This window comes from Copadichromis virginalis, linkage group LG2, assembly GCF_057382275.1.
Source record: "Copadichromis virginalis isolate Kocher_CV1m ecotype Utaka linkage group LG2, C_Virginalis_male_GT1.1, whole genome shotgun sequence".
Taxonomy (NCBI): Eukaryota; Metazoa; Chordata; class Actinopteri; order Cichliformes; family Cichlidae; genus Copadichromis; species Copadichromis virginalis.
In genome coordinates, this window is record NC_140619.1 from 11,333,214 (window position 1) to 11,351,193 (window position 17,980).

Consider the following 17,980-nt stretch of genomic DNA (forward strand, 5'->3'; position numbering starts at 1 on the left):
CTCTGTAAACTGAAGAGGAGCCGGGCCAATCAGAGGTTTGTGTGAGGGGTCAGGAGAACAAAAACAGGACTCGGTGGTTCCTTTGTGCCACTTCGTGGAGGCTTGGGTCCTCTGAAGTGTCGCTGGTTGAATATGAGAGATCGTGAGATGATTAATCGAGACCGTTTGTTGAAGTTGTGCAAATTTTCAGAGATATTCTAGACGACAGGCTGGTCGGCATACAGCACACCAGCGTTACCGCAGACGTGATGAGACAGCCGTCTGAAAGCTTTATGATTTAAACATAAAGATCCTTTTCAGTCTGTAATTGTGAAAATTCCTGTAAATCAAAGCTGAGATGTAAACGGGGACTCCCTGGAACCCCCTCGAGGGACCCCGGAGGGGGTCACCAGCCTCAGATAGAGAACCGGTGTTATCCTCGCCCAGGCCGTCACTCATTGCCTGGAACCTCCTGCGGTCGTCTCCTAAACGGTAATTTACGCGCTGTTGTGGAGGACAAATTGCTGCAGGAGCTGCACCATTAGCTAAACTGCATTCACACGACGTGTTTTCACCTGCAGCGCAGCTATGCCAAAAATGTCTTAACTCAGCGCCGTGCCGCCGCCAGCCACAGACACGGGCGTTATCGGAAGGAGGCGAGCGTGGATTATAAGTTGCGCGAGCTCTCACACTGATAAACAGCTTTGTATTTAGGTTTTCACACAGGAAGTACCTTTCAGTACTTATTCGTAACGGGAACGGAGGGAAAAACCTGCAGAAAACAATTAAACGAAACTCTGATTAATCAGAAGCAAGAGAAGAAGAAACCCAGACGTGACGCACGGCGTACTCTGGGTCAGTTATGCTGAAACACGTTTATTACGTTTTTGTGGATGAAGGCAGTGAGCTTTGGCCTCGACACGAGCGTCAGAAAAAACCATGCCAACAGGGGCGTCCGCACAGGACGCTAGCAGACATTGAGGCTCCGACTGCACAAGGTACCCTGTGATGTATTTAACGCCCTCTCATATGTCAACAGTATCGTTCGCGTTCATTGGTCGTCGCTTCAATTGCTTCCAAGTTGAGAGAAGCTGAACTCGGGGCGCGCCCTGCGGTTATTTTGCCCGTCACTCGCCATCTCTTCCTTTGTGGACTCCTTATGAAGTTATTTCTTTCTCCGTGGAGTCAGCTGACGACCCAAACGTATATGAACGACTTCACGTTTTACTCAGTGTGACCCGAAAAGAGCAACTGAGACCATAAACAGCCGTCGCCCCCTGCTGGCCATTAGAAAGAATGCAGGTTTAAGGCGCTTCGTCATTGGCTTAACGTTTCAGACCCAAAAGTGATGTCCATGATTTCAAACTCAATGTTGTAAAGTAAAAAAAAAAATGCAGAAATTAATACAGATGAAACCATAATGACAAATTCTTAGTGATGATTAAATGTAATTTTAACAAATAACATTTTATTTTTTTAAGACATGAAGAGCTTCTCTAAACTGACAGAAAAATGTAAAAACGGAGCAACAGTTTGAAAAATTAATTCCAAGCAAACAAAAAGTCTAAGTCTATCGTCTGTTTGTGAACTCACCGATACATACATACTTTGGATTCAGCTGATCCTAATTGTTAGTATAGAGTGAAATAAATCAGCTTGTTATTGCCTGATTTATTATTCCCTGGAGGGTTATTAAGAAATCAGAGACGCTGAACAGTCTCTTCTTCTGTTTGAGTAAAGACCTGTGAGAGGAAATTGGATCTGTGGCACTCACAGGCAGTGGACTTCATAACAAACAGCACAGCACCTCCCAGTGGCCTGTATCTGCACCGGCACAACAGATCAGTGCTTAATAAAACCGTCCTGTTTGAGCAACAACTGAGCAAGATGTACGTAAAACATGAAAATCAATAAAAGCACAATTTGAAAAATGGGCCGTGCTATTGATTCATTAATAAGGATGCGATTTAAGGCTCAATATTTTATTCAAATTAAGTGTTAATTTATAAACGAAACAGATTATTTTAACTATATATTTAATATATTTCAAAATACATCTGAATGGCTGTTAAGTGTTAAATTATTATAATTTACATACACAGACACAGTGAGGTCCATTTAAGAAACCACAGATACTCTCAGATTAAACAAAGAAGAAATGTTTCAGGTCATCATCAGTGACCTTCCTCTGAAACAGATTTCACTGACTCAGCAGAAACTGAAAAGTCCACCTGTCAGAAATGTGGCTTCACACCTGACCTGTTATCCTTCCACTGAAGCAGATTTCACGTGAAAATAAATCAGCTGGTAGAAATCATTTTAATTCACTGTGATGGTAGGAAAATGGCTACAACACTACAACAATCACAGGGCGTTTACAGGTATGCACAGGTTAAAGCTAAATTAGCATCCTACTTAATAGCAGTTATTATGGAGGTGGCTTGCTAACTTGCTGTTTAGGGTTAGCTGGTATTTTTCCATCACAGGTAGCTCATATAGTGTCACGTGACCTCTGACCTATGACAGAATACATCTTGGCTCTGGAAGCACTGGGGAGGAGTCTACAGCTACAAGGAAATACCTCCTTAACAATCCGGTCGTTAAGTGATGACGTGACGAATCCTACTTCCAGGCCTAAAGTAGTCTGCGTTTAATATGGCTTTTGTGTTGTTAACATGTTTAATGTTTTGTATTTTCTTCTATTTAATCTCAAAAAGCTCCTAAAACAGTCAGCGATCACTGTTGACCTCCCTCGGCTTTTATTACCGCTAATCATTTATTTAAGCTCAGTTTTTAAAACCTTAGGAAGTAACTACAGCCCAGCCCATGCAGCAGTATACGAATGACTAACCTCGTATTGTGGATGGATTATCTCAGTTGTTCTCCTGGCTGAAGTTTGGTCCTTTTACAGCATCCTGCCATGCGATTACATTTGTTCCTGACCACCGAGAACACTCACGTTAACTTTTATCGAGTGGAAAAAAAGTTAGCTTGTTTATATTATGCTAACATAACTGTGTCGCTAGCGGTCACGAAGCACATCATTATATACCAGCTAGCCCAACTTCAGTAACCCTACAAACGTCACTGCTGTTTAGTTTTCTGTCTTCATTTATGTTGGAAGTGATAGCAGAGCTGTACGTTTTAATTTGTTTCCAAAACCCTGCAGTCAGGACATGCTATATTGTATTTAGATAGAAGCTAGCGAGCTAACTCCCTGCTAACTTCTAACTCCGTTAAATGTCATAAATTCCATTGTCATGGATGCCTGGATGTTAAACTCAATTGTTACACCTGGTAGAGCAGAACGCTGATCATTTTATTAAAGATGAAAGACTTTAGACAGTTTTTCAACTCTCAGTAATGCCATAGTGATCGTTTGATATATGGACCTGCAGCGGAGTTTAGGTCCAGACACGGCTAGTGACGTCAGACTGAACAACCGGATAATAATAAGTAGAACTGACAATGAAATTGAACTGAAAACTAAAATAAAAAATAAAAGTACTGAAAACATGGATGAAACAGAAGCGCTGCTTACAAAGCAAGAAGTTTGACATTAGGCACATTTATTTTTTAATAAGACCTTTCATAACTCAGTCAACCGACAACGCCAACTCCACAAATGCTAATATTATCAGATGTCGGGTTATTAAAAATATAAACAGAATTTCTATTTCTATGTAGATTTTGTCTCACTGTGTAACGTTTAACGTCCTCGAGCCGTCAAAACCAGCAGAAACAAACCTGAGAGGGAGACACACGGGTTCAAGTCGTCGTTTGAGTTTCTCATTCTTGTCACAGATGAGAGAATGATAAGAATAATTAAGAATAATTATTGTGTCTTAACCATTAAAAAGGTGGAAGTAAAATGATTTTTAAGCACAGACTTTCAGTCAGGTTACGTCTCTGTTATTAGCAAATCTTGCATTGTGGAGCAGTTTTCAACCACAGAAGAAGTAAGAAGTAATAACTGACTTTATTTGGATCTCCTCGTGGTATTATTGCAGGAATACAAACATCACATACGTGTGTGTGTGTGTGGTCTTGTGAAATTTCTGTCAGGTTTCCTGCAGAAGCTTCCAGCAGCAGCAGCAAAGCAGCCAATCAGAGTGTGACAGACGAGTGTGAGCGTGACCATCTGTACGTGGACTGATGCCGAAACACACACACAGAAAACACAGACTGTGTCATGTCTTTAAACCGTGGACTAAAAAATGAGATGAGTCACGTGTTGTTGTAACTTCGTCAGAGTGTAAACTACAAACAGAAACACGCATGAAATGATTCCCAGCAACGTGAGAAGCAAAGCAGCTGGAACGCTGACAGATCCCAGATCAGTCAGCAAAGTCACGTACTCGTGTTTACTGGTTAGAACTGGGGACGTTTCTGACTCCAGGATAAAAACACGTACAGCATTCCCAAACTAGTCAACTAGAGTTAAAGTCGTAAAAACTATAAATTAAATCAATCAATAAAAATATGCGGAAAATAATGATTCATATAAATATGCACCGACTGAAACTTTGTAAATCACGGTTTGCTTATTTTCCATCCGATTTCGGCATGGGTTAAAATATTAAAAACAGACATGTCCTACTTTGTCCGGTTCTGTCTAAATGTAACGGAACAAGTTCCCATGGCTTTTCAACACATCCCACAATGGCTGATGAACACGCTGGGATCCTTTCACAACTGACTCTCAAAGTAAGGTCTGCAGATTGTTGCATCCCATCGACTCATACTGCCAACAACCCTTGATGGGTGAAGATGGCTCATAAAGGTCGCTCCACTGATGCTGTTTGAATGGAACAACCAAAAAGGTTGAGGAAGTACAGGAGCTACCTATTCAGCAAAAGCTTGGGTTTCTGCGGTTGGCTGGCACTGACATGAGATGTTATGTGTGAATCACCGTTATAAACATTTAGCCAACAAAAGAGCCCAACTTTGCCCGTTCAAAGGATCCCGATGTATTATGGAAATGCAGCACACAGATTTTTCAGGAAGGACTGGATTTCTCTTGAAAGTGTCTTCCAGGAGAGCCACATCCCTCCACATCCAAACATTAAAACTCGTAGCTGGGTTTCAGGATTGGGATATTTACCAGACGGCGACACTGTAAATAAACTAAAACTTGTCGAGGTTTTGATCCTGTTAAAAACTGTGGGCAGGAAGTTTAACTGCTGGACCGGAGTTCTTAAAAAGCCAAGTTCCTGTTGCTAAAAATAATCTCCACACCAGTGTAGCTGGACTGAAGATCACTCTGCACCTCTGTTTCCAAGCATCAACATGCACAGACAATGCAGAAAAGCAGCACTTTTACAATGTCCTCTCCCCTTTTTTGGTGACTGTTTCTTCCCCACAATAACAGGAGTGCTGTGGGTGAAAATGGCGTGACATTATGTGAGTCTGCGGCCTCACTTTCAGCTCTGTGAGACTGTAACACTGACTGTGAAGAAGACGATGCCCTGACAGGGATAATGGATGAAGTCTGTTTTTGGAGTTTACTTTCAGATGCAAAAAATAAATTAAAGTGGACCCTTATTTCCTCTCATTGGTCTCCTGCTACAGTGGACATTCATATATAATGATGTCAGCGTATGAACACTAATCCATGTGAGACAAAGCTCAGGCTGCAGATACTCTAAACACTCAGTTTAGTAGTTTTTTCTACTGTTGGATCCGTATGATGTCATAAAAAGAGGATACACCTAATATAGTCAGCTCAGAGGCAGAAACTCCACCCACCTTATGGTCAAACTTTGAGGCAGCCAATCGGAACAAAGCTGTCTTGAAGGAGGAGCTAAAAGTCGTTGTTTCATAGAAAGAACAAACTGAGATTATTTTGAGCTGGAAATGTGGAGTTTAGACAGATTTATAAAAAGAGTATACAGGAGAAAGAAAATAGATGGGGAATAAAATGAGGTTATTTTCCTTCATGAGCACTGTAAAACTTTGTGGTGTGTTTTAATGTCTGATTAAACTTTAAATTCATGGATCGGCTCCTCAGAGATCTGCAGCAGATTTACTAAAGAGGTGGACACGGCGAAGGCTGAATGGGAACAATGCGTTTTTGAGCGTCTCACAGGTGTTTTTGAGGATGAAAACTGAACACCAAACAAACATGGTTCAAACAGAGAAAGCAGTGCTGAGCAGCTCTGCACATGCGTGTAAAAGCTGCGTTTGTTCCAGGAGAAAAACCTCCAGATGAGCCGTTTGGTTGTTTTGCCTGTCTGGTCCCTCTGTGTTTTATTAGCCGTGGAGTAAACATGATTACAGCCTCTCATCCCTCAAGTTTATATTTTATTTTTTGCTAATTGCTTCATAATAGAAGCATAATGCCCTACATTCATTAACTAAGGCTGAAAATTAAGTGTCGGCGTCACATCTGCTCCCGAGCCCTCGGTGTCTATAAATACGTGCGCCCAGCTCTCTCAGTTATTACTATACAATTTCCATTATCTGCTATTACTGCTCCGATAAAGCACTATAATCACTGAGTGGGGAATTAAAAAAATTAGCACAGAGCTGCAGAGCAGGAGTGCTGCTCGGGTCTATTTGTAGCAGCGTGGAGGTGTTTTTTTCCCCATCGCAGTCACCTCCAACAAAAGGTGAAAATTGCACCCAGAGTGGGGAACAGCTCAGAGGGGGGTGAAGGTGTAGATTCACCCCATCCTCTTCTCTTTGTCTCCACTGCCGGATTTGGCTCATCCCCTACAATCCACAGCTGTACCATCTGAGCTGGTTTCTGTTTGCTAGAAATGATGGGGGGGTTTCAGGGGCCCTCAGAGGCCTCCAGGGAGCCATGAGTGGCTGATATCCAGCAGTGAAACAAAGCCGAGCTAATCAACATGTGTTAACGCTGCTGTTAGACAAGAAACGAGAAGACAAACTGTGAGTCTAAAGGCTTCTTTAGGAAGTGTTTGTGTCCATTTGCTGTTGTGTGGCTACTGTTCCAGTGCTGGAGGTCAATATGAAACATGATAAATAATAAATAATCAGTGTAAGTTATTCAAACTCTGATATACACTTAGTGTCATGTGCCTTTTTTCTGCTGCTGGCTCTTTATGATGTCATACAGAGAGATCTTTACTTTGCATTGCACACACAGAGCTCTGCAACATCACCAATCACTTCCCTCAGGTATCCGATCCATCAGATAACAATATATTTAAACCATAATGTAAGTATTGGATTTTGCAGGAACTGTTTGTTAGCTGCAGGTCAGAAATCCCTCGTAGACCTTTCCACTCCAGCGGGTTGGCTCTTATTTTCAAATCAGAGAACTGCAGCAAAAGCAGTTTTAAATCCAGTGAGCTAAACTGGAAATGATCAAAATTACAGAATAGTACTTAAGTAAATTTCCTTAATTTAACACTGCGGGCACTTCTGTGCTTGTACAGGATTTTTCCGGGAGCGTTGGTTTCTTACACCACCAAAAAGGCACCAAAGTTAATGACTCAATGTATCATTAATTCATTCATTTTTCAAAATAAAACAGTCAAAAAGAATAACACACACGTCCCATTAAGATTTTTTGTTTTGTCCATTGGACACAAGTGCCGTAACCCGGAAGTGACTTTGACTGCTGAAAAAAAAAAGAAAAACAAAAGTTTACACTGTGAATATGACTGAGCGGTGGCTTAATACCAGCCAGAAGACAAATAGATGGGTTGAAACAGAAAGTTTATTTCTGAAATGTAAAATCAGCATACAGTGACCCTAACACTCCTACAAGCGTCCATTTTGACCAAAGTCTTCCCTAAAAAGAAAACAAAAAAACAAAATACATGAAGGAATGACTCAATTTCAGCAGGACAATAAAAACACTTTCACTTCACTGACTGATGAGTTTTTATTCCATCTTTACCTCCATCGTGGGTAAAAAGCTAAAAATCAGTCCTGTGACGCTCACAGGAGTAACGGACACTCGTGACGCCCGGAGAAGCGTGCGGCGCTCTCTGCATGTATTTGCACGGCCCCGAGCTGAGTCTAAAAGCTAAAAAACAGGCTGCAGGTCTGCGTTCACGCCGTGCCAGCAGGTACCAGGAAGAGCAGAAAAACACGAGTCCTGAACTGGATCTGTCTCCGTCCAGACTGCTGAGGTCAGAGGTCAAATGCCGACAAACCATCTTCGCATCGTTCATTATTAATTATTGTTACTAAAACAGCAGTTTTCATGTGGAGATGTACCTCAAAGAGTAAATTAAACATTTGTTTGGATGCTCCAGCTGCAGATTTATCCGTAAAAGAGTCAGAAACAGGAACCACTGTCCTCAAACCGGCTGCCCGCTATCCCAGAAGACACCAGGGCGTCTGGTTCTGGTCGCATTCCAGTTTGGTGTTGATGACAGTGCAGGGGGCGCCACTGATGGTCAGCTCCTGTCGGGACTCCACCTCATAACGGAGGTTAGTCAGACCCCCCTCCGGATCCACCTTAAACTGCTCCTACAGGGAGAAGGAACAAGAGGAGGAGGAGGGGGAGGAGATTGTTTTGAGTTTAAAAAAGTCCAAAACCTCAGGTTTACAACAAAATCTAAAAAATTAACTTTGTCACAAATCACATAATTGCTCAGGTACACGAGACAGCAGTTGAGGGGTGCAGCAGTGACATGAAACGATCTGTGAACATGTTGGCGTTCGACAAGGGAGCACGAAGAGAACCGAGGAGGTGGCGGGATGTAAAAAGGAAGGCAAAAGGGGGCATGAAGCCTCCTGCATCACCTTCAACCACCTCCAGCTGCTTCTTCTACACACATGGAAGCTTCTCCGGCACGTTGACTACGCTCCTAACGTCTGCTGGAGCCACCTAAATCCTTAACTAGCCAATCAGCACGCATTAGTGTAATGCTAACATTTTATGGTTTTAGATTAAAATTACACTGCTGAAACATTTTTACGACAGCGTTTTCTGTCACCCTTCTCTCTTTCAGCTCCTCATTTTTTAGTCTTAGACTCTTTTAAAGGAGCTTTGCATGATTCACAGTTCAGAATAATCCTAATCCTTCTTTATCTGATATTTCTTTCAAGCTTCTGAGTCTGAAAAGTAGGTGGGAGGAGTTTAGGCTCCTGAGACGACCGTATTAGGGATATCCCCTCTCTGTAACATCATACAGACCCAACTGTTGAAAAAAAAAAACAACAAAAAAAAAACGAGTAAACTGAGTGTAAGGAGCATCTGCAGTCTGAGCTTTTGGCTCTCGGGGGTTACCGTTCACACGCTTAGCTCATTATTACAGACTTCATGTTTATTATAAACCTCCACCACGATGTGTGACAGGTACTAAGAAAAAGTACAACAGGTCCAGTTAGAGCTGGGCGATATGAGATTTTTTCATATCACGATATGTTTTTTTCATTTCAGGCGATAACGATATCTATCACGATATAAGCCAAATAACTATATTTGTAAGATTTAAATGTGCCGTTGCTCACAAGTAAAATGTGAAATAATCAGCAGCTTGTTTTTATTTAAATATTTATTTCCCATAATAAGTTCAACAGGGTAGATGTACTTAAGGAACATGAGACTTTTTCAGATAAATAAAGGCAAATATTGCAAACTACACAAAAGGCAGCCGCTAAAGCGTCTAAGTTTCAAAATAGAACAAACGAAACAGACTAAATTGTCAATTCCACTTAGAAACAAAATATTAATTCTAAAAATAAATCTTAGCTTGTGTTACAGAAGAACAGACAAAACTGACTAACTTTTGTCAATATCAAATAAACTGAGAACTAAAAGGAAATTCTCAATCTCTCCTTGTTGTATAGCTTAGCTTTTCAAACAGTTTTAACAGTTACTTTAGTCTGACAAAAGCCGAATGACGAATTAGCGCTTCCAGTCAGAGACTGAGGCTACGTCCACATGTACACGGGTATTTTTGAAAACGGAGATTTTCCGTTTTCGTTTTAAAAAATAATCCCGTCCACACATAAAGGCAGAAATGAAGGAAAACGCTGCTATGAACATGCCAAAGCAGCAGGTGGCGCTAGATTCCTAACCGTGCAGAAATGTTGGCCAATCAGAAGTCTAGAAGCCTCGGTGGGAAAAAGTAAACAAAGCTGGGGCATAGAAGCAGAACAGAGTCGTATGTGTGGACGGACAGTAACTGTGTGTATATGTAAGCATTTAAACACTGCAGAGAGTAGAATTAACAGTATTGTAGAAATTCATTTCACCGAAACAATAACGTGGCGCACAGTGTGACGCATGCACCAGTTTATTGTATTTCCAGACTTGCTTTCGGCACAATTTACAGTGCACGCTACTCTGTTTTTTGTCAGACTTGAAATAGCCGAAATACCTTCACACTACGGAACTTCTATGGCTCTTCCGTTCGACAATCTCTCCGGCGTTGGAACCATCATCTGTTTTCTCTTCGGTCACGCTCGGTTGATTTTTCTAGTCGGCACTCTCATTTCCTCCATTACCCGCTGGCTGCTTCCCAAACAAACACACGTGCGGCTTGGCACTTGTGCTGTACGTAACAAGTGGTTCGGCTCTGCGCTACTTAATTTGGATTGGCTGACCTTTTTTTTTTTTTTTTTTTTTTTTTTTTGAGGACAAGAGCGGCGAGGTCTATTGCAATAGCTTAATTTCTCTATCGAGTAAAAGTTATATCGCGATACATATCGTTATCGTTCTATCGCCCAGCTCTAGGTCCAGTTAAGTTATTGACTAAAATAAAGTCAAAGAGTATTTTTGTTTTCTGGAGTTCATCGCAGGGAATCAATGACCCGCAGCTGACAAGTCATGCAGACGAGTGAAGGTAAAGAGATGCGACTTTATCACTTTATAAGCTGACGTGAAATTATTTGATGAATTTTAGTTTCTGCTGCCTCGATGAAAACAAGCTGGATTTTTTAAAATCGCCCACTCGTGCTTTTCTGCAGCAGGTGGATTCTCGTACCTGCTTCTGAGCAGCGACTCGTTTCTGGTCCCTCTTCCTCCAGGCTGGGTCGTGGACGTGCAGGAAGGTTTTATATCCTGTGGTGATGCCGCTCGGTCTGAACAGCTGCAGAGAAAAAAAAACAGCAGGAGCCCGTAACAGTACACCCTCTGGACTTTCATCACAAAGATTCACTTTGATGTATTACAAGTTGTATTCCCGAGTTCACCACAGCCATGCCCTTTAACAAGAACTTGCTTCCTCACACATCATCATCGTCAGACTACAGTAAAACCGCCTGGAAATGGCAAAATCACAACAAAAAGCACCTCTTAAATTCAAATTGGTGGAACTTCCTGTTGGATCCAACAGGAAGCCTTTTTGCAACATCTGTGAACTTCTTTTTTTAAAAACAATGATGAACGCCATGTGGCGGATATGAGGACCAGGCTGTTTGTTGTCTTTTTGTTCCGGCGGTTTTCTTTTTGGTTTTGTTACCTGTAACTCTGCTTTTCTCAACCGTCTGTAGAACTCGTCGTCCTCTCTGCCCCAACCCCAGAACCGGTTTGACATCCCGTTACACTGCAGGGAAACACAGGGGGGTAAAAGTTCATGTTCTGCATCAGAGCCAAAGAATTAGCTTCATTTAAAATTTGAAAGCTGCAGAGCAACAATAAAAACACCATCGATGATGTTATTTTAAACTACAGAACATAAATCTGCTGATATAACCATAGCCAAGATCACAGACAGTTAAATGACTCCACCTGGTGGACAATTTGAGTAACTGCACCCCCCACTCTGGTCTATCCATCCACTGCCGCTTATACTTTTCAGGGTCTATATCCATCCATCCATCCATCTATGCACAAATCTTTTTAACCTCACAGGGACAAAATGTATTCCCTCCTCAGATTTCCCCCAATGCAAAGAGCAGTAAAGAGAGACGTTCAGCAGAGGTATCTCATATAGCTCAATGCTCTGACACTTATATTGGCTTTATTATCTTAAACAATACTAAAATGCAGGTCAGTGTCTCTCCAGACACTCTTCTTAATGTGCCACAGTGACCCTCGCAGCCCTGGGAGATCCTTTGAAAATGTGTGAAAGCCGGCGTGGCGAGGCTCAGTACCATGTGGTAATGCTTCTTGGTAAGCAGCAGGATTCCTCCTACGTAGGTTTTGTAATGGTAGAGGGGGTGGAGCTCCGGCGAGGCCACGTGGAACGGCCCTTTCTCTGGGAAGCCGTAATCTAGAGCGTCGTTCAGGGGCAGCAGGTCCACATCGTGCATGGCCAGGTAGTCTGTGTCGTTACCGCTCTCCGTGTAGCCCACGTTGATCAGAGATGCCCGATTAAATCTGAAAGAACAGGTAAGAAATCCACATTATCGTAATTTCTCTGTTTGTTGCAATGACAAGTTTTAAATTATCCTTCTATTTAAAATCTCTGCCTGAGCAGGAAAATTCTCTTTGTTTTTTGTTTTTCCTAAATGTGGCGTCCCAAATGGATCCATTTTAGGTCCTTTTATTTTCACCATCGTTAACCCTCGGCTCCAGGTCTTTCACAAAAACAACTTGAATTCTAACTTTTTATGCAGTCGATACTCCATTTTATCTACCAGCTGCTAGACCTGCAAACCTCTGATATCAGTCAGATGAACTCTGACCCTTGATGATGAAACCTTTTTTTCAACAAAATGACAACAAAACTGGAGTTAATCAGCGTTTAAACCAGCACAGCTGTCGAGGTGGACTTCTTTACATCCTTTAACCACAAACACCCACCTGGTGACATCATACATGAACATCCAGCTGCACTGCAGGCCACAGAGGTAACGCAGAGCGACAGAGCACAGGTAAATACATACAGGTAAGCTAAAGGAAGGTGAGACAACCCACTCTTGTTTCAGAGTGTGAAAAAAAATGTGCTCAGCGAAACGCTGACAATATTCGACCCGATCTGGAACAAACAGGCGACCATTTCCAAGCTCTCGTCCTAAAGATCTGCTACCTACTGCTGAAGGGTGTCTTCAGGACATGTGTGTAAATTATCAGTAAATGACAACAGAGTACACACACACACACACACACACACACACACACACACACACACACACACACACACACACACACACACAATTTCCTATTAATTACTTGGCTGTTTGTTGTCATCATAGTTACTTCTGAACGTTAAAGTTTGAATGTTTTAGAAATTATTACAAATGTAAAACTAGTTTTAAGTAACTGTCTCCTCACTTCTTATTATTTAATAATCCATCTGTACATGAACAGATTAAAGTGGGATGTAAAAACTGCTTTTAGCCACTGTGCCAAGTTAGCTGAGCCAATGACGTCACTGCTCTATAACATGTTGAGAACTAATGTGTTAACAAAGCTGAAACCATCGTCTCCTCTGAGATTTAACTGATCACAGGAAGTGATATTTATTAAAAAGATGATAAACAGTCATTTGCATTGCAGTTTCCTGTCACTACATTCACTACATTACAAAGTACAGATTATAGCAGCGTGGCTAAAACCTTCGGGTGTTGACTTTCTCTAACTGAATGTATGTTTCATCTTTCTGACTTAAACAATCACACAGATCCAGAAATATTTCTCATTTCCCACATTTTCCCATCTCTGTAAATGCAGCATTTTCTTGAAAAGTGGCCATCAAAGTGAGCAACAGCAAACCGGTTCTGATCCCTGGGCCACCTGTTTGACATATTTTCTTCTGTGGTTGGAGAGGATGCCTCACCTGTAGTGATCCACCTGGTTGATGATGAGGATCTTGTGGCGGATCTTATTCTTGTTGAGGAACGCATGAATGAAGGGAACGAACACCAGTAGCTCCTCAAAGCGCTCTCTGAAGGGAACTACGATGGCCAGTTTGTGAGGCCCCCAAGACGGGTCGTCCACCACGGACGCCTGACCGCTGGCCGGGCAGGGTGGCGCCGGCTGTTGGGGCATGCATCGTTCTCCGTGCGTCGCAGACATGTCGCCTGAACAGCTGAGCTGCAGCCAGAGCAGAGAGACGAGGACCAGCACCATGCACAGCCCGAACAGCTTGTAGACGGTGCATTTACCGGACAGGTACCTGATGCACAGAAGAAGTGGAGTGGTCAGAGATTGGCTGGGTTCAGATTAAGGCTCATTTACAGGTGCAAAGAAATGATTTCACTTTATTTAACAACATAAAATTGCAACTCTGGAAACCACTGACTCAGGCCTCGACATGAGCTGTTAAACACGTCTGAAAAGGTTTTAAAACCTGAGAATCCTACTGCCTGTGGTCAGTGAACACAACAAACCAGTACACTGATATTAGAGGGCGAACACATGAAATGACCAGCAGCATCCCAGCAGGGGCGTGGCTACCAGCGACTGTAGAAAGTCAATGATTTTAGGTGATGAAATAAAGCGACCACTGGTGGCACAAAGTAGGAGGCCAAGTGACAACCAGGCAGAGCGAAGGACACCGCTGACTGAGATGACTGTGCAGTGTCAGAGGGTTACCTAGGCAACTGTAGTCAGAAAAGTCCACAAGCAACAAACCATCACCAGGTGATGAACATTGAGCTAATCTATTATTGTTTATTTTGTCATGCACTCTTCACATTTCCTCGCGGACAATTTCTGAAGCCTCAGCGTTGGCGTTTTTCATCGCCACCATCTTGTTTTCTTGAAGTGACCATATTTGGAGGAATGGGTGGAGTCATGAAGTAATGCTAGAATTCAGCCTTGTTCACTAATCTGTGTGTAGAAATGTTTTTTGACCCTGCAGCACACGCTACATTCCTGCGGGACTCGTTTAAGTAAACTGGTTTACCTCCAGGGACCTCGAGGAGGAAGCTAAGAAATTAAATCACTGAGGCAACAAAAACAAGAAGAAAAGAAAAAGAAGAAACTGAAGTGAAAGTAAATTTAAAATGTTTTCTTTGGGTTTATTTGATCCTGTTCTGTTTTTGGCCCTGATGGTTTGAATCCCACCCTCTATTACTTCCCGTCTGTGGTGATATCAGCATTTTCTTGCTGTTACATCATGTCTGTGTGCTCACATCGATATCAGCGCTCCAACAAAACACTTTATACTTCCCCTTTCATCTAAAGTTTATATCTTCTGTTGGTGAAAATGTTCCTGTCTTTGTGCTTCTTTCTTAAATATAAAAATAAAGTTACTGTTACTACTGTCACCACTTTTCACAGCTCTCTGGGCTCAGTAAAGACTACCATGCCACACCCAAATATCTCTGAATCTGTTAGTCTGAAAGAAATTGGCTTTATTTAAGGTACTGAAAATGTGTTAACACTGCAGAAAAGCACCCGATTTTCTGTTTCAGACCTGAATGCACACATGCTGCACTTTTTGTTTCGAAGAACATTTCTTTAAATCACGATTAGTCGACAAGCTGCTGAACATAAAAGCTGTGACTCAAATATTCAAAGCATGCAGAGAAATCAGTAAAACGAAGAAACAAGGAGGCAACAGCATGAGTTCCCAAACTGTGTCTCAAGCAGAAAACTCACCATGCTGCTGTGCATGTTGACACTCTAGGGTGGCAACTTTGGACATTTTTACAGTGAATCGGACAAAAACAGTTAACATGCTTCACCAATGCATGGGGAATTTCCTTAAAGATAACCTGGTGTGATGCAAAAGTCATTAATGGAGAAGAAAAGTGCAAAGACTTAAAGCTGCTGTGACAAATCTGTCGCCATAAAGGAGATGATGATGATGATGATGATGATTTGGGTTGAGTTCTGAGGGGCAGCCTCTTAAATGATTTTGTGAATACTAAAATGAACACAGAGGAAATCTCCTTATTCCTTAGTCTTAATTTTAATTCTGACCAATCTCTGATGGATGTGTTTACCCTCTAAAAGACAAAGAGTCAAAAAGTCCACCACCTCTGTCCTACGCTCTCCATACAATAATAATGAAAACTAATCCGAAAATTTGAAAACTAGAGTAACTCTGGGCTACAAATTAAGTTTAAGATGTGAGGATGACAAACTGGGGAAAGATAAAGGAAGAAAGACTCCCTGACAGAATCACTTTAAGCACCTCTGGATGTCCCTGAACCACAGTTTGGGAACCGCTGGTGGAAACAACAAGGCTGAAGTTTTACTCACTTCTCCTGCTGCCCGGGAGCTTTAGATGGATCACTTCTTCAAAGCCGAGAAAGAATATTAATGAGGTTTCTGGTGATTTCCCATCACTTCTTTTACATTTAATTTTAATACCACACAAACAAGCTAAAGACATTTTTCAAAGAAGAAATTTAAAATCAATGAATTCACATGAGTTCCTCCCTTCAGTGTAACAGTAACACCCAGAAATAAAACCCATAAAGCAGGCTGTTAAACTGAAAGAGCCACGTTTGTTTGTTTTTTTTATAAAAAACAAAACCAACAACATTTTTTTTAAACAGCATGACTTTTATTGAGGCATTTCCCCCTGCATATGTCCCCATTTTTACTGGAAAGTTGGCGGTCTTTTCTCTTGTCAATTTGCCAGTTTTCCCCCGTAAATGTGCTGTATTTTCTGCTGTATATTTTTTTACGAGTAAATCTGACATTTGTTGAAAAAAATTATTTATCTTTTCTTGATATTTACGCAATTTGTTTCCGTATGGGCAAGGTTTCCTTGTAAATTTGACAGTTTCTCTAGTTTTCCCTCTGAAATCTGTTCTTCTGTATAGTTACTTTTTACGGCTTAGATTATTTCAGTGATTTTAACCTCTCTGTGATATATTTGAACCTTCAGTGAGTCTGATATTCGGCTGTATCAAACTTACTGAAACTAAATCAAAGCATGAAAATAAGAAAGAGAAAGGAAAAACAAACTTCATGCTCTCCTCTCACCTCCTGTCCTCTTTGAAGTAGAGCACGGGTTTCCTCCTGGATGAATACATCATGTTGCCGGACTCGCTGTAAAGTCGGACCAGCTTCTCTCCTCTCCTTCTTGTTGTTATAAATTATAGCTTGGTTATTTCAGGCTTTTCTCCTCCATCTTTCCTCATTTGTAAGTGTTGACGGAAACCAGACTGTGCTCCATGCCGGCCCTCGGCTCTGTGCCCCGGTCTGCTGCCGCCGTACAGCTGCTTAACATCTGCTCAGATTTAAATCCTCCTCCGGTCTGTTAGCTTCCGCAGCTAACTGTACACGTAGCATCAGCGGTTCGCTCACATCGCCGCTCCGGGTCCAAACTCAGCTCCTCCCGGCTATAACCTGGGCTTTATCGACGGTCACCGAGCCTATGCGAGTGTTTGCTAAATTTTTATTTCTGTTAAAACAAAAATGTAACACGACAGGCTCCGATTGGAAGCATATTTCAGCGTTTTTACCCGCTGAAAGTACACCAAGCTGACTGTACTGTGGTCCAACCTCTATACGAGTCCGATGGGGAACAGCGGCGAGTATAAGCAAAGGTTCCTATGGTTTTTGTCTCATTAAAGGAGCAGCACATCCGCAGGGAGACCTGCTGTGAGTTTAGTGACTGAACAAAAACATATCCCTGTTTTACTGCCACCTGTGCCACAGATTATTAATATTGCTGTTGTTAACACAGAATATGACACGCTGTTTTGCTGTAAAGTAACAACAGATGTTCTTCAGATGTTTCAATCCTGTTGGACAAACCTGCACAGATGTTAACCTGTTATTTTTATGAGAGCAGTTCTCATTCAGTACCAAAGATTTCAGTTTAACCGCACATCTATAACATAAATGATCCTTTACCCTACTTAGTGCTCTGTTAGTTTTAAGAACACCTGAATCCTGAAAAAGTAAGTAACAGGTCACCTGCAGTCCCACCAGGAGATGATCCGTGGATGAGGCCGACATCCGTTGCATATGCAAACATCTGGATGCACCACCTCTTTGTGTGGGGCAATGTTGGATGGAGGTGGACCAGCATGTCGATCTGACATTGATGACATCAGAGCAGCTCACCTGCTCCTTCCTCTTGGTGTCACTGTAGCACCTGGACACTGAGGACACGCCTCCACCTTCACCTCTGTTGACAAAACAGCGGCTAACTTGTTTTTGTTCCTCTTGAGAATGAGATGCATCATCACTGGTGACGAAGTGCCACGTACAGTGAGG

At 42.0% G+C, this 17,980-nt stretch overlaps 1 protein-coding gene across 2 annotated transcripts; it reads right to left on the reverse strand.

The window, feature by feature from the left end:
- Positions 1 to 7,648: 7,648 nt before the first annotated feature.
- Positions 7,649 to 17,269, reverse strand: b4galt7 (xylosylprotein beta 1,4-galactosyltransferase, polypeptide 7 (galactosyltransferase I)). Of its 2 annotated transcripts, XM_085471310.1 has the most exons (7): positions 16,739 to 17,269; positions 16,007 to 16,042; positions 13,632 to 13,970; positions 12,004 to 12,229; positions 11,370 to 11,453; positions 10,893 to 10,997; positions 7,649 to 8,427 (listed from the first exon to the last, which is right to left on the reverse strand). In XM_085471310.1, exons 1-7 carry the CDS (start codon positions 16,789 to 16,791, stop codon positions 8,272 to 8,274), a joined length of 999 nt encoding a protein of 332 aa, XP_085327436.1. In that variant the 5' UTR covers positions 16,792 to 17,269; the 3' UTR covers positions 7,649 to 8,271. The 2 variants fall into 2 exon arrangements, with proteins under 2 accessions (XP_085327436.1, XP_085327444.1); XM_085471318.1 differs by lacking the exon at positions 16,007 to 16,042.
- Positions 17,270 to 17,980: the final 711 nt, after the last annotated feature.